General features: G+C 46.2%; 1 protein-coding gene across 11 annotated transcripts in view; it reads right to left on the bottom strand.

Annotated features, from left to right (window-relative positions):
• The window catches only part of CHD2 (chromodomain helicase DNA binding protein 2), an 87,530-nt gene that overhangs the window by 28,364 nt on the left and 46,532 nt on the right, over positions 1-12,634 (bottom strand). For 9 of the 11 annotated variants that reach the window (XM_059858587.1, XM_059858584.1, XM_059858586.1 and 6 more), the window contains 6 exons: positions 9,906-9,992; positions 4,234-4,295; positions 2,814-2,936; positions 2,361-2,507; positions 1,395-1,528; positions 541-766 (listed from right to left, as the gene is read on the bottom strand). In XM_059858587.1, coding sequence (XP_059714570.1) covers positions 541-766; positions 1,395-1,528; positions 2,361-2,507; positions 2,814-2,936; positions 4,234-4,295; positions 9,906-9,992 — 779 coding nt within the window. Of the gene's footprint in view, positions 1-540; positions 767-1,394; positions 1,529-2,360; positions 2,508-2,813; positions 2,937-4,233; positions 4,296-4,662; positions 4,719-8,790; positions 8,879-9,905; positions 9,993-12,634 lie in introns of those variants that run through there. The other 2 variants (XM_059858581.1, XM_059858592.1) reach the window with 2 other exon arrangements.

Below are 12,634 nucleotides of genomic sequence, written 5' to 3'. Positions count from 1 at the left end.
AGTGAATGTCTTAGATGTTCAGATTGTCTCCCTGTTAAATGCTGCCTTATTCTGATGCAAGAATCAGTCTCAAAACAGGAACCAAATAGAGATGGAAGCTGCTACTCCAGCTTTAGCACTTTGGAAAGGCACTGTAGCTCCCCTTACAATTCCTGGGGAAGCTGGACATAAACTGATGCAAAACTTGCACACAGAAAAGCCCATAATTAACAAGGGTTAACAAGGCTGCAAGCCCTCACAGCACCTCCTGGGCCAGGTGAGTCTGTGCACCATTTACTGGTCGTCAGCCTTCCCAATTCTTAAGGTTAGGAAGTGGCAATAGTGTGGATTTCAGGCCTTGTCCTCTCCATTTTCCAGCCATCCACACCACAGATATAATTTCTGGGGGTGGAGGATGCTCCTCAGCAGGCAAAGAGAGACCAGAGTGCACATGAAACACAACTTGTAAGAAAAAATCAAACATTTTCGGTCATGACTCCTCAAACCTCTGGCTAAAAACAACTTGCCCAATGCCAAATCACTGCTTGAAGTGAAGCCTACCATTGCTTGATCTCCTCCTCTTTTTTCTTGAAGTTTTCTAGCTTTTTCAGGCCCTTCACTTTCTGCTGCTGCAAGGACTCCTCGCTCTCCCACGTGCTGTGGATGTATGACCAGCCCTTCCACTTGATCAGGTACTGAACCTCCCCCTCCTCCTTCTCGGGGTCGAAGTCGGCGCTGGGGTTGCCGTTGGCCTCGGTCACGTACACGGTGGTGGAAGCTCCAATGGCTGCAAGAGACACCAGCCTGCATTTGGTACCCTCCTGACCCACCAGTGGGCATCAACTGCATTACAGAAAGTAACTCTTCTAATGCATCTTTTGTGGGAGCACAAAGAACATCCAAAAGATTCTGCAAGCCTATAAGGGAGGCACACAGAAGTTCTCCACGCAACAGAATATTTTTAAATCTGTCATAATTAGCTTTTCTTTAAGTATAATTCAAAGGCCTCTTGAAAGTGATCACAACCATTCAGTTTTACAAAAAATACTTTTGCAAAGGCTTTGAGAAGAAAACACTGCCTTTATTTTCATTATGGCTTTGTCAATGGGGCTATGAAAACTGACTCTCCTAGATCTGTTTTATATTTCAAAGCAGAGAAAAGCAGGAATTGCAGAACAATGCCTGCATCTTTAAAATGAGTGCAGGCTAAATGAAAGCTCCTGAGCACACAAACTATAGAGATTTTAGGATTTTAAATATTATATGTTACAGAAGCTATTCCATATTACAAGATGTAACAAAGAGGCACAGAGGAAAAGATGAAAAGCACTGAAACACCCCTTGGCCCCACTTTAAAGCTGCAAAAGCATTGCACCAGTTCAAGAGAAATAAAGGCTTCTTCCAGAGCCACGCACCTCCCTTTTTTCCAAGCCTGATGTCCAAGACTTTCTCAATAGTTTCACTGTTGTCTTGTTGTTCATCAGCTCCTTCCCCAGTCATCTCTATCAGGTCATCAGAATCCGTCTCAAAATCATCATCCTCTTTGTAGCTGAGTAAGATCAAAACCAAACTGATATAAAGCCTTTGACTCCTCCCAGCCCATCAACACAGAGAATGGCTCAGAGTGGAGCAGCTTCTCCAGCATTTATGCTGTGGTTCAGTGCATGTTCAGCACACAGATGTGTTAAGTATTCTGTATTCTCCCCAAGACATTCAGCTACACCTTATCAGACTAATCCTCAATCTTGCCCATATAGTTTTTCTGACCATGGCCAGTATCAGGTGATTCATAAGGTGGAACAATCCCTGCAGCAGAAGCAAGGCCATAACAGAGAAGGTCTCCACTATTGAGGGAAAGATTATTCTATGGAGATTGCAAAGCATCAAAAGGCTCCATGGGACAGCACTTCTCATCTTTGGTGCATGTTTAACCACCACAAAATATCATTTGAATGGGTCTTTGCAAGCCCCTTACTGGGACTGCCTGAAAGGTGAGAAGGTACATTGGGGAATGGATAAAGCTTTACTCCACCCTGGCTCAACACACTGTCGCCAGCCACCCTCAGACAACTGGTCCAGTCCAGCATAGCTGCTCCCTTTTGCTCATTTTCATCTATTATTTGCAATTATCAATCTCATCTGAGAGTGTTTTAGAAATATTATGCAACCATCCTCACATTTCTCTTAGGAGGGACCGGTAAACATTCCCTCCTTCACAGATGGCAAAATGAGACAAACCCCGGATGTGCCCAGCAGGAACCTGCCAAAAGAGCCACACCTCAGCCACAGGTCTCTGCAGGACCACACAGGAGTCAGGGCCCCCAGTGCCCCCCTTCCCCAGCCAGCTCTCACTCCCAAACCAACCCCACACTTCTTCACACCTGACATTTTTGGCTGCTCTTCGCCGAGTTTGTCTCTTGGGGGTCTCATCGTCTTCGTCATCATCGTCATCTTCAGATGAGTCTGGTTTCTTCCTCTTCCCACGCTGGATTTTGTGGGGCTTTTTAACACCAGCTTTGGCCACTGTTCTAAAATAGGAGTTAATAAAGCCATAATACAGCATGGTTTATGTAAATATCCGCTTTAATGAGTCTTTAAGGAAGCACAGATCTCAAATATTAGACTCCTAAGGGATTTAATCTGCTCTAACTACCATGAAAACCACTCATGTGCTCACTGGAGCATGAGATGGGGAGATGAGGGAATAACTAGGCCCTAGGTTTATTAGGTCACAAACAAAGGTAGTAATGCACGAAAAATTCATTAGTGACAACTAGGGATTTCTTCTCCGCAGAGCACAGGCAGAAAAAGAGACTGAACCAACCATTCCTTACCTCCTCTGGACAGGTCTTCTTGCTTTAATTTTCTTCGGTTCAGGCTCACTCTCTCCACTGGTGCCTTGGTCCCCTCCATCTTCATCCTCTTCTCCAGCAGACACCTCTCTTTTCCATTTAATTCTGTGGTCAGAAATGTAGGTCATGAAGGGCAACAATATATCTGCACAAATAGCTGGCTGAACAAATCCTCAGGTCCATAATTACAGGAAAAAAATTCAAAATTCTATCCTTGGCTGTTCAGTGCAACGCAGAGGGGACGCTGTGCTGTGATTCTCTGCTTTTAGGAGGGGGGTCTCATTCACCTGGGGCTCTGCTCACACAGTGGCAGGACTGCCTTCAGTGAGAGCAGCTCTTATCACGTGCTGGTGGCAGAGCTGTACTGCTCAAACCTGGGCAGGCAAGGGCTTTGATTGATGATTTTTTTTCTCTCTACTTCTGCATTTTGGAGATGGGGTGGAAGGATCTGAAGAGAAGTGCTCACTGTCACAGAGCATGAGCCACAATGTGCAGGGTTACACCAGCTCCTTGGAGCCCAGAAAATGGAACAAGTCTCCTGCCATGGAAATTCTCCTGCCAATTCAAGTTTCCAAGTCACATTGTACATTAGTGGAAGGAAGCACATTCTCTGGGGACAACTAGGAACAAAGCTGCAGCTCCAAAATGCCTTTTGGAGGAGCCCCTCCTCTCACCAAGAGGACATGGATGGTCCACAAGGATCACTGCCCTTGCCCAGGAGAGGTCCATACTACCACAGTTCTCCCTGTGCTTTATCACCTTCCCTCCTGCACTGATGGGCACAACTAAATGAAGAGTTAAAAGACAAAATGCAGGAGAAAGCAAGCAGGATGATGTGGCTCTGTTCAGATTTTCTCCATCAGGCAGCTCATTGTTCCCTACTCCACTTTAGTGTATGGAAAAACTAGAAGGTACTTATTAGATAGGAAAAGGCAGTAAAATATGACTGTAAGTGAAGTTAGGGTGCTTAGACATCCAAAGCATTCTTTATGGAAGTTCTTTTGTTTTAACAGGGGGTTATAAAAGATAAAAGAAGGTAATAATTTGGTATTTTATTCTCAGTTAATCAAAAAGGTGGGAGGAGAAGGGATTAAACTGCTTCAAGTGTCTCTGAAGGAGAATCAGTAATCTGATGGAAAAGTGAAATACTGACAACAGAAAGTGAACCTGACTCATTCAGATTCCATCACAGGCACAGCAGGAACATACAAACAAAGGTTGGAAAATTGCATCCATCTAAAGATTATATTCACACTTCAATTTTAGTAATCCAAAGTATTATTAAAATATGTATTTTAAAAGATCACCATGCTGACAACTCCTATCAAACAATCCAATGCACTTCTGTTCTGAGAAATAAACCAAAGCATCACCACTCAAAACCCCTTCCTTAGAAACTTACTTTCTTTTCAACTGCTTCTGGCGTCTTCTTTTTGGGCTCTCATTTTCAGATTCACTACTTGCCTTTAATTGAAAAGAAAGAAAATCAAGTTGTAGACTTCACAGTGGACTGGCTCCTCAAGGATGCAAGTGAAACATGTGCTTGTGGGCTGAGCCAGGGTGCTTTCCCTGCACCTGAAGGACACTGGTGCAGAGCAGCTGCCTCCCAGCACAGCCACCTCAGCTGCTCAGTCCTGCTGCTCTGCTCTCAGTGTGAAGAAGAAAACCCTGCAGGAAGCCCGGAGAGCTCTACAACATCACCTGTCTTGAAGCCCCTGAGCTCAGGAGCCATCCACCCCTCAGCACCAGCCCCCAGTGCCCAACAGACACCATGGCAGCAGCGGCCAGGCAGACCTGCAGTGTGTGCAACACCCAGGGATTGCAAACCCACCGGTGAATTTATCCCAACAACTGCATTGTGATCTCTGCCTTCATTGCACAAACTTCCTACAAGGAATGAAATAAAAATATTGTTGTAAAAAGGCAATAATGTCATCAAAAGTATACTTGTCTTGCTACTGTTTTTTTCTCCCACAGCAAGTCACCAAGGTCCTTACTGGGTCAGAGCTGTGTCCTACTGCTTTCCTTCCTCCTAGTTCTCCAGTCTCCACCAGTGAAGTCTCTTTGGCTAAATATATCTAGAGCTATTCTAACTACTTGCTGTACTATTCTAAAAGTGGGCGTCACCAATTCCCACAGACCAAGACAGCTAAAATAATCTCTTTATGCTGGTTGTACACAACCCCATTTTCATAAAAACTAGTCAACCATGAAAACAGATCACCACACAGATAACGTGACTTCTTCTTAGCCTCCCCCAGAAAACATAAATAGGCAGGGACAAAACTGAAGAAACCCATGTGAGATTTCTAAAGAAGTATCAAAATGACAGAAGTAGCCCCCAAGATTGCTTCCTCCACACACTTACTGGAAATCTTCCACTTCTAGCTGCTTTTTGCCACAGTGCTCAGCTTTGGCTCTAGGCACTGTCTGTCCATCACTATGGGTAGCACAGTTTGCATCCCCTGACACCCCCACTGCCCTCCTGGACAGAGCTCACACAGCTGTGCACACAAGGACCTTGTGGAATGGTGTGAGCTGTAACATGCATCCTTCATTCCCATTTTCCAGCTTTCCTTCCACCCATCGAAACTTCTGTCTCATCAGTGTATCCACTAAAATACTGGATGCCATCTCTGACCGTGAGCTTTCCTGGATTTTGGTGTCAGATTTGCATGTGGCACAACAACAGCTTTTGCACTACATCTTAATACAAGCACGTGTTCATCCACCTGTTTCCTGGCCCTGCATGAAATCCCTGTCTCATTTACCAGCCATGAAGCAAGTGCCTGGCAAACACCATGGAGAGCCCTACCCACCCTTGCAACACAAGCCAAGCATTCCACAGGTTTCAGTTTTAACACACAAAATTTAAAAGTCCTCAGTTTTCCTTTCCTCTTTTAATCTCTTATCCACTTTCTGAAGCTTTTCCACTCCAATCATTGGACATGATTTTAACAGCTGCCCCTCAGTGCTCGTTTGCTTTTGCTGTCTTTTGGCAAGCCACAAGTAAAGAGAGGTGGATTTCTCTTCTGCTCTGCGTCAGAGATCACATTGGGAGAAAACCAAATACAACCTTTAGCTCTTTAAAATTAACTCCACTTCTGTGCCAAAATCCCATTTTCCAAGTTTCTAGTGTCCATTTTCCTAATGCCTGTACACTCCCACTGCTCTGTCACTTGTCTCTACAAAGCTGATGATTATCTCTAAATGACTTGACTTTTCCTCGCCTCTTCCACCTTGTGACTGCAGCTCAGCCACCTTCTCTGACATATTTCAAAGACAGCATTGTCTGTGTTGGATGCATGTCAAGCTCAGCCCTATCTCCTCTGACACAGCCAGTCCCCAACTTGAATCACCTGCCTGCCTTGTGCTCCCACATCCTCCCCATCCCAGAATGGAGTGCTGGGAAGCACTGTGCTGCAGCTCCTCAGCCTCTCCTCCCCGCTCCCTCGTGTCTCCTGGTGGTAAATTCCTTGTTTAAGGAAGCACAGAGGACAGCCAGAGAGCCAGGGTATGCCAGGTGCAGAGTGTGCACCTGAGGCCCTGCCTGCCCACTGCCACCATCAGAACACACTGGTTGGGAAATCACATGCAACTTGAATTTTTGTAATGCCACCTCCCCGAATGACACAAGCTAGACTGGCAAAGTCCATCCCCAGTCCCAGAGGGATTTTTGTCAGCCCAGCACGAGATGCTGGGGTCACACTGCTTGCTCCAGAGCTCAAGTGCCAGTGCTGCCCTGCTGGGGTGCTGCTGCTGTGGCCAAGGGGAAAGACAAGCCTGGCTCCCCCTTATCAAAATGTGCCCAACTTATTCCTGCACCACTGCTTGAGCCAGACTAGGATCTGGCGTCTTAAAATTTCCTCATCTCCAGCTGAAGGGATCAGCCTTCCCTCTGCATGTCTCACTGACTCCTCCCATCAATTCTTTCCCTCTCCCAGCACATGAAGTGCACACACTTTTACCAGATTAACTGCACTGTATTTTGCCAGGGAGCAACACTGAACAAACATAATGATGCTGCACGAGTAGCACCAAGCAGAGTAACATAGAGCAATTCAAAGTTCTGCTCCTATAGATTATCCATGAGTGTCCTTGCCACTAGCCCAGGCTGGGAGAAATGGAGATTCAAGGCCATTGGAGAGGAGCTCCAGGTGAGCCTCTGGAGCTCACATTAGGAAAGATAATGACTTGCTTAAACAGAGCCAAAAGTATTTCAGACTAAAGTCAAAGTGAGGATTTGTTCATTTCAGAGGCCAAACTCCAGTGCTCCAGAAAAGCTGGAGAATCTCAGCTAACCAGGTTAGTTTTATGTCTGCTGAACTTCTCTTTCCCAATGAGACCAGTAGTGTTTGGATTTTCAGCAAATACATGAGGCAAAGCATTGACCAAAATGCAAATGAGCAGATTTTTTTTCCAATAAGAAAACCAGCTGTATTTTTAGAACACACTGGTGCGTGACTTGTGGCCTCTCTCTGACAGAAAAAAATACACTGACATTTGTCACCAACTTCAATCTGAAACTATTCTTTTTATAGTAAAAAAATGTGTCTGGTTGGGGGTTGATTTGTCAACTGCCCCAGAATCATAGAATCATGGAATGATAAAAAGGTTTGAGTTGGAAGGGACCTTAAAGATCATTCAGTTCCAACCCCCTGCCATGGGCAGGGACACCTTCCACTAGACCAGGCTGCTCAGAGCCCCATCCAACCTAGCCTTGGACACTTCCAGGATGGGGCAGCCACAGCTTCTCTGGGCACCATGCGCCAGTGTCTCACCACCCCCACAGGGAAGAATTTCCTTTATATATCTAACCTAAATCTCCCCCATTTCAATTTAAATACTCTGAAATGCACCTGGTTCTGCACGCCTCACATCCTCTGGCTGAAACCTGAAGCTGATTTATTAACTACAAAGAAAATGCCTGGGGAAGTAGTGTTTTTACTAGAAAACTCACACATTCTCTTGTTCCTGGAGACAGCTCTGGGCCCCTGAGCAGATCTGTGCTCCTATGCAAAGCTGCACTTTCGCTTCCCCAATGGCACAGCCCATGCCTGGATATTGATCATGACTTATCACTCTCCCTGATCACACCTCAGACACCTACACAACGAGCCCAGAAATCCTCAGAAGGTAACCATGTCTAACACACAAATAACTCTACCCAGAGTGCTGCTCTCAGAGGACACAGTGTTGAGCAGGGCCCCAAAACCTGAATCACCTCCACCTCTGTGCAGGTGAGTCACAGGGTAGAGCAGGGAGCTGGGATGGCTCATCCACCCTTGCTCTGGTCTCTGAGCCTGCCACACTGCCTGCATGATGCTCTTAGCTAATCTGCAGAGAAGCATTAGGGAAGAAGGCAATTACAAGCCCCCTGACACTGTGCTGGAAGTCCCAAGCAGCAAGCGAGAGGTGCAGTTCACTGGAGACAGGATTAACCCTGTGAAGGCAGAAAGTGTCTTCAGATGTGCCTGAAGGGTTTCTGCCCCCTCCAGCAGCAGCAAGGAGTGCTCAGCACCACGCAGGCTTGAGCTATGCTATCTCCTCTCTCTTGGTGTCTTCCAAAAGCAAGACTTTCCATCTCCTCCTGCTCTCTGCGAGGCCCCAGCACTGTGCTCCTGACAGGTCACACCCTCCAACAGACTCTGCTGCAGATGGGAGCTGCCCTGTGGGGACCAGTCAGTGTTGCTTTAGGGAGAGAGGGGTGAGGGCATGCTCCAATTTTTTTTATTTCAGCTGTTTCACAGATGTTGCAGTGAGTGTTATTTGGAGGACCTTTGGGGTGGTTTTTTTTTTGTTTTTTACAATATTTTGTGGTATAGCAAAGTTTTTGCATCTCAGATTTTTAATATTTTTTTTAGTTTTACCTTAAGTAGTAGGAAATAAAGATATTGAAAAAGAAAACAACATTTGCAAAACCACGTAATATTGTAAAACAAAAAAAGAAGGGACTTACCTGTGCCCCTAAGAGGGCAGGGGGGTGTGCAGCGGAACTCTGGGGTGGGTGTGAGGTTGCCGGCACAGTGCATGCCGGGGCATCGCACAGAGGGGCGGCCGGCCAGCCCAGCCTCTGCCAACTTGAAAAGGAAAACAAAAGCTACGTCAATGGCGCACCCCGAGCCCCTTCCTGAGCTCTGTTCTGCGGGACAGCCAGCACAGCAGTCTGGGGGGCAGCTGGTGGCACTGGGGTGCCACCAAGGCTCAGCAATAACGCACCAGAGCAAGGAGCTGGAGACCTGCGTGTGACCCCTAGAGCATCCGAACACACATCTTGGTGTGAAAGCACAGCCTGAGTCAGACAGCACCATTGGGCCTCTGCTCTGCTCAAAGTCTGCTGCTTATCTTCAGATTCCCAGCCCCAAGCCCCAAGCTCTCCACAGATGCCTCTCTCTGGTTCTCCTTCCCCTCTGCTATAGCTACTCGACCTTCCTGAAGACCTGCAGATGAAATGCTCCATGCAGAAAAACCTGTCAGATGCAAATGAAGGCAGAACCTGATTTCTGCATCTTCAGAAAAAACCCAACAGTGTTATGGAACAGGAACAATTAGAAGGTTTGGCTGCCAGGCTCTGACCACTGTCACCTTCAACTGAAGCATAAAAGACCCCCCAAAGTTCAACCAAAGAAAAGTGATGGGTCATAAAGCTGCACACATACAAATGCATTTATTAGTGGGATCCATTCCAGGATACGCAATAATGACTGTTTTGTTGCTATGAGGTGATTCTGGGAACTTTCCTTTATTCCTGGTTGGATTTGTGTTGCAATTTGGTCTCGTTCTGTTTTTTTAATTACACAGACTCCTCTCCAGGATGTTCCTACATCATTTTGCCCCATTGCAGCAATCAGATCAGTGCATGCAGATCTCAGCCCAGGCAGTGTCCGGCTCACTCCAGAGGTGTCAGGCCATGGATCCAGCTGCAGGACTGGGACCTCAACTGTGAGCTCCAACATCCATGCACCAAACTGGGACTCAGTGTTTACAAGGCAATGCAGTTGAGACCTCCCTTTCCTCTTTGGGTTTGGTTAGTTTTATATGTTCAGTAATCCCTCATCCTTTTTTTTTCCTTACCTCATCTTTTATATTAAATCGTGACGGTTCTTGTCTGCTTCGGTTTGACCTCCTAACCCCATAAACATCAGGATATTCTTCCCACATCTGCAAAATAAACAGACCATCAGAAGGCCTGCTTCACCCCAATTGTTTTTGACATTTTAGAGAAGTTTGATGGTGTCTTAAAAAAAATCAACTAAAAACCGTTAGGGAATTAGCAACCAGTAGATGGACATTTTAAAAAACTGGCTGGAAAATATTATTATTATTATTATTACTGTTTTGGGATATTTGACACCTTTCTAAAGCAGCATGTGTTTATCTCAATGTTATCTTTACAGTGGTCATCTTTCCACTGAGGCACAAATCACGCTCCAGCTCACTCAGGCTGAAGGACAGAGTGTTGAGGTAACCAGCCCTCTGAAGAACTGGTGCCAAAGGAATGGAGGCGACACCTTGGATGTGGAATGAACAGACCTACCAACTCAGCAGGGCAATTCTCTGTCACTAACAGCTTCCAGCACAATTCCTTTCCTGGTGGAAAGCCCCACCAGCTGCCTGTAGACATGGCCAGCTGTAGTTTCAAAGGTGAATTCTGTGGCCTAGTCTGGATGGCAAATGGAGCAAGATACCCTGTCATTTGGCAAGGCAAGGCAGTGGCCACTGGTTCCTCTCCTGAATGCACTGATGGGAATGCGGTTTGGCAGTGCAGGACACATGGATGTGCAGAGGTGACTGATGGCAGTGGTTGTGCTCTTTGCTGTAAAACGAGGCTCTCACCAGTTCAATACACTGTGTATAAGAGCATGCAATTGTTCTTGTGGATGGGCAGGAAAAGGGGACACAAAATGGATGCCCTGAGGGGGATGAAGGCAGAGCTGTATTGGTGACACAGGACACAAGAGTTACAGGGCAGACACAAACCATCACCAGGCCCCTCAAATTCCTACAGCAGCAATTCCTCTCTCCCTCAGCAGAGCTCTTAGAGCTCTTAGCTCTTAAAGCTCTACATCGATTCATTTCCTTGTGATTCTCTCTCTCTCCAATCCTCAAATATCTCTGCAAGCCACTGACAGGAAAAGGAAATCAAACTACACTGCCAGATGCAGGAGTGATGGGATTGAGAGTGTGATAGATACAAGGCTGCAGCCCAGCAATTCTTCTGCCTCTGTTAAAGGAGAATAAACCCTCAAATTTAATGCTCCCTCCCCAAACCATTTGAAGAGCTTGTCTTTTCATCTATTAAATGGCATGGGTTTTGAATGTGTGAGCAACTTCCATGACAAATCTTAATAGCACCTAACACAGATTAACCTTGCCTTCATGGGTGTATCTAGACAAATACCAAATAAACAATAATATAATAATTAATTGCATTGGTTATTCAAGGGGAAGATGTATCAACATGCCTAGGTTAGACCTAGCTAAGGAAGACACCCATTAACAAAGAAATTAAGGAAGGGAGAGGCTTTCTTATTAGAGGGTGTCCTGACCTTTTCATGTTTCACCTGTGCTAATTATCACCCTGTGCATGGATGCACTTCCTCACAGGATAATGTTAACATTTATTGTTAGGGACATGCTCTTAGAATCCTTCAGAGGGAGAGAAGACCTCCTTTGGTGCACACTTATCAACAATAAACCACAGATTTTAATATGGTGTTACCACAACTGCCTTATAAACTCATCCTCCCTTGCCAGTCCAAACACTGGAGGATTAAGCCAGCAGCCTGGAGCTTTGTGGGAGGGAGAAGTGGTAACAAAATCCTTTACTTCTTACTGGCAGCTCCGTGGGGAGCACAGGCTGGAAGCACTGTCCTTCCTCCTTATCCTTTACACACACAGCATCTTTCTCCATAAAACTCACTCTCAGCAGCAAGCTGTGCCCAGTGCAACCCACAGATAAGAACAACAGGACGGTTACATACCACAAACAAACAAGCTGACCTAACCAGAATTTTCTCCTCCCAAGAGAATTCAGTTCACTGAGTTCCTGTCTCCAAATGGTATTTGGGGTCCTCTTTCTCACCTCACACTGCCCTGTGTTAGTCAGGTGCCTCCATCCCTCAGGTAAAGCAGGTACCTGAGATGCAGCTTCTGCCCTGGGGTGTGCAGAGGGATACCATGAGCAGTAACACCCACAATCCTGCTGGTCAGCAAGCGGAGTGAAAACCTGACTATCTGAGGGGTACTCCTAGAGAGGAGTTGGGAAGGTGCACGGAAAAAAAAAACCACAACAAAGAAGCACTGTTCTGCTCTGGACTTAATAAATAATGGAAGTTCTTTTTTTGTTGTTTTTCCTATGCTTTTTAGAGAGGAAGAGTGATGTAAAGAAAACCAAAGTGGTTCAAACTTCAAACCCTAGACAAACTTCAAACCTTCTTCCTGAGGATTTATCACATGGGGAAGCTTTACTGCTTCTGAAGAGAGACGGGATAGAGGAGTGGAAAGACAGAGGAGAGGATGAAATGACAGGATCACGTACTGATGACAGGCACCTGCCTCTCATTCACACCAGTCAGCCCTGTCACCATCTACCTGGTGCCCCAGGGGTTGTTCCACAAACACAGCAGCTCCTGCTCTCAAGGGTGACAGCAGCAGGGCTCCAGCACACAGACCAAACAGCCCCTGGGGACACTGGAGGTCAGAGGCTGTTTGGTCCATGTGCAAAGTGGTCAGGAAGTTGGGCACAGCTTCACTGAGGTCCTTCCGTGGTGGGTACAGGAGTAACGTGTCCGTGCAGAGCA

This window comes from Haemorhous mexicanus, chromosome 13, assembly GCF_027477595.1.
Source record: "Haemorhous mexicanus isolate bHaeMex1 chromosome 13, bHaeMex1.pri, whole genome shotgun sequence".
Lineage (NCBI taxonomy): Eukaryota > Metazoa > Chordata > Aves > Passeriformes > Fringillidae > Haemorhous > Haemorhous mexicanus.
The sequence above is the reverse complement of the archived record's forward strand: the minus strand, read 5'-3'. Positions and strand labels throughout refer to the sequence as shown.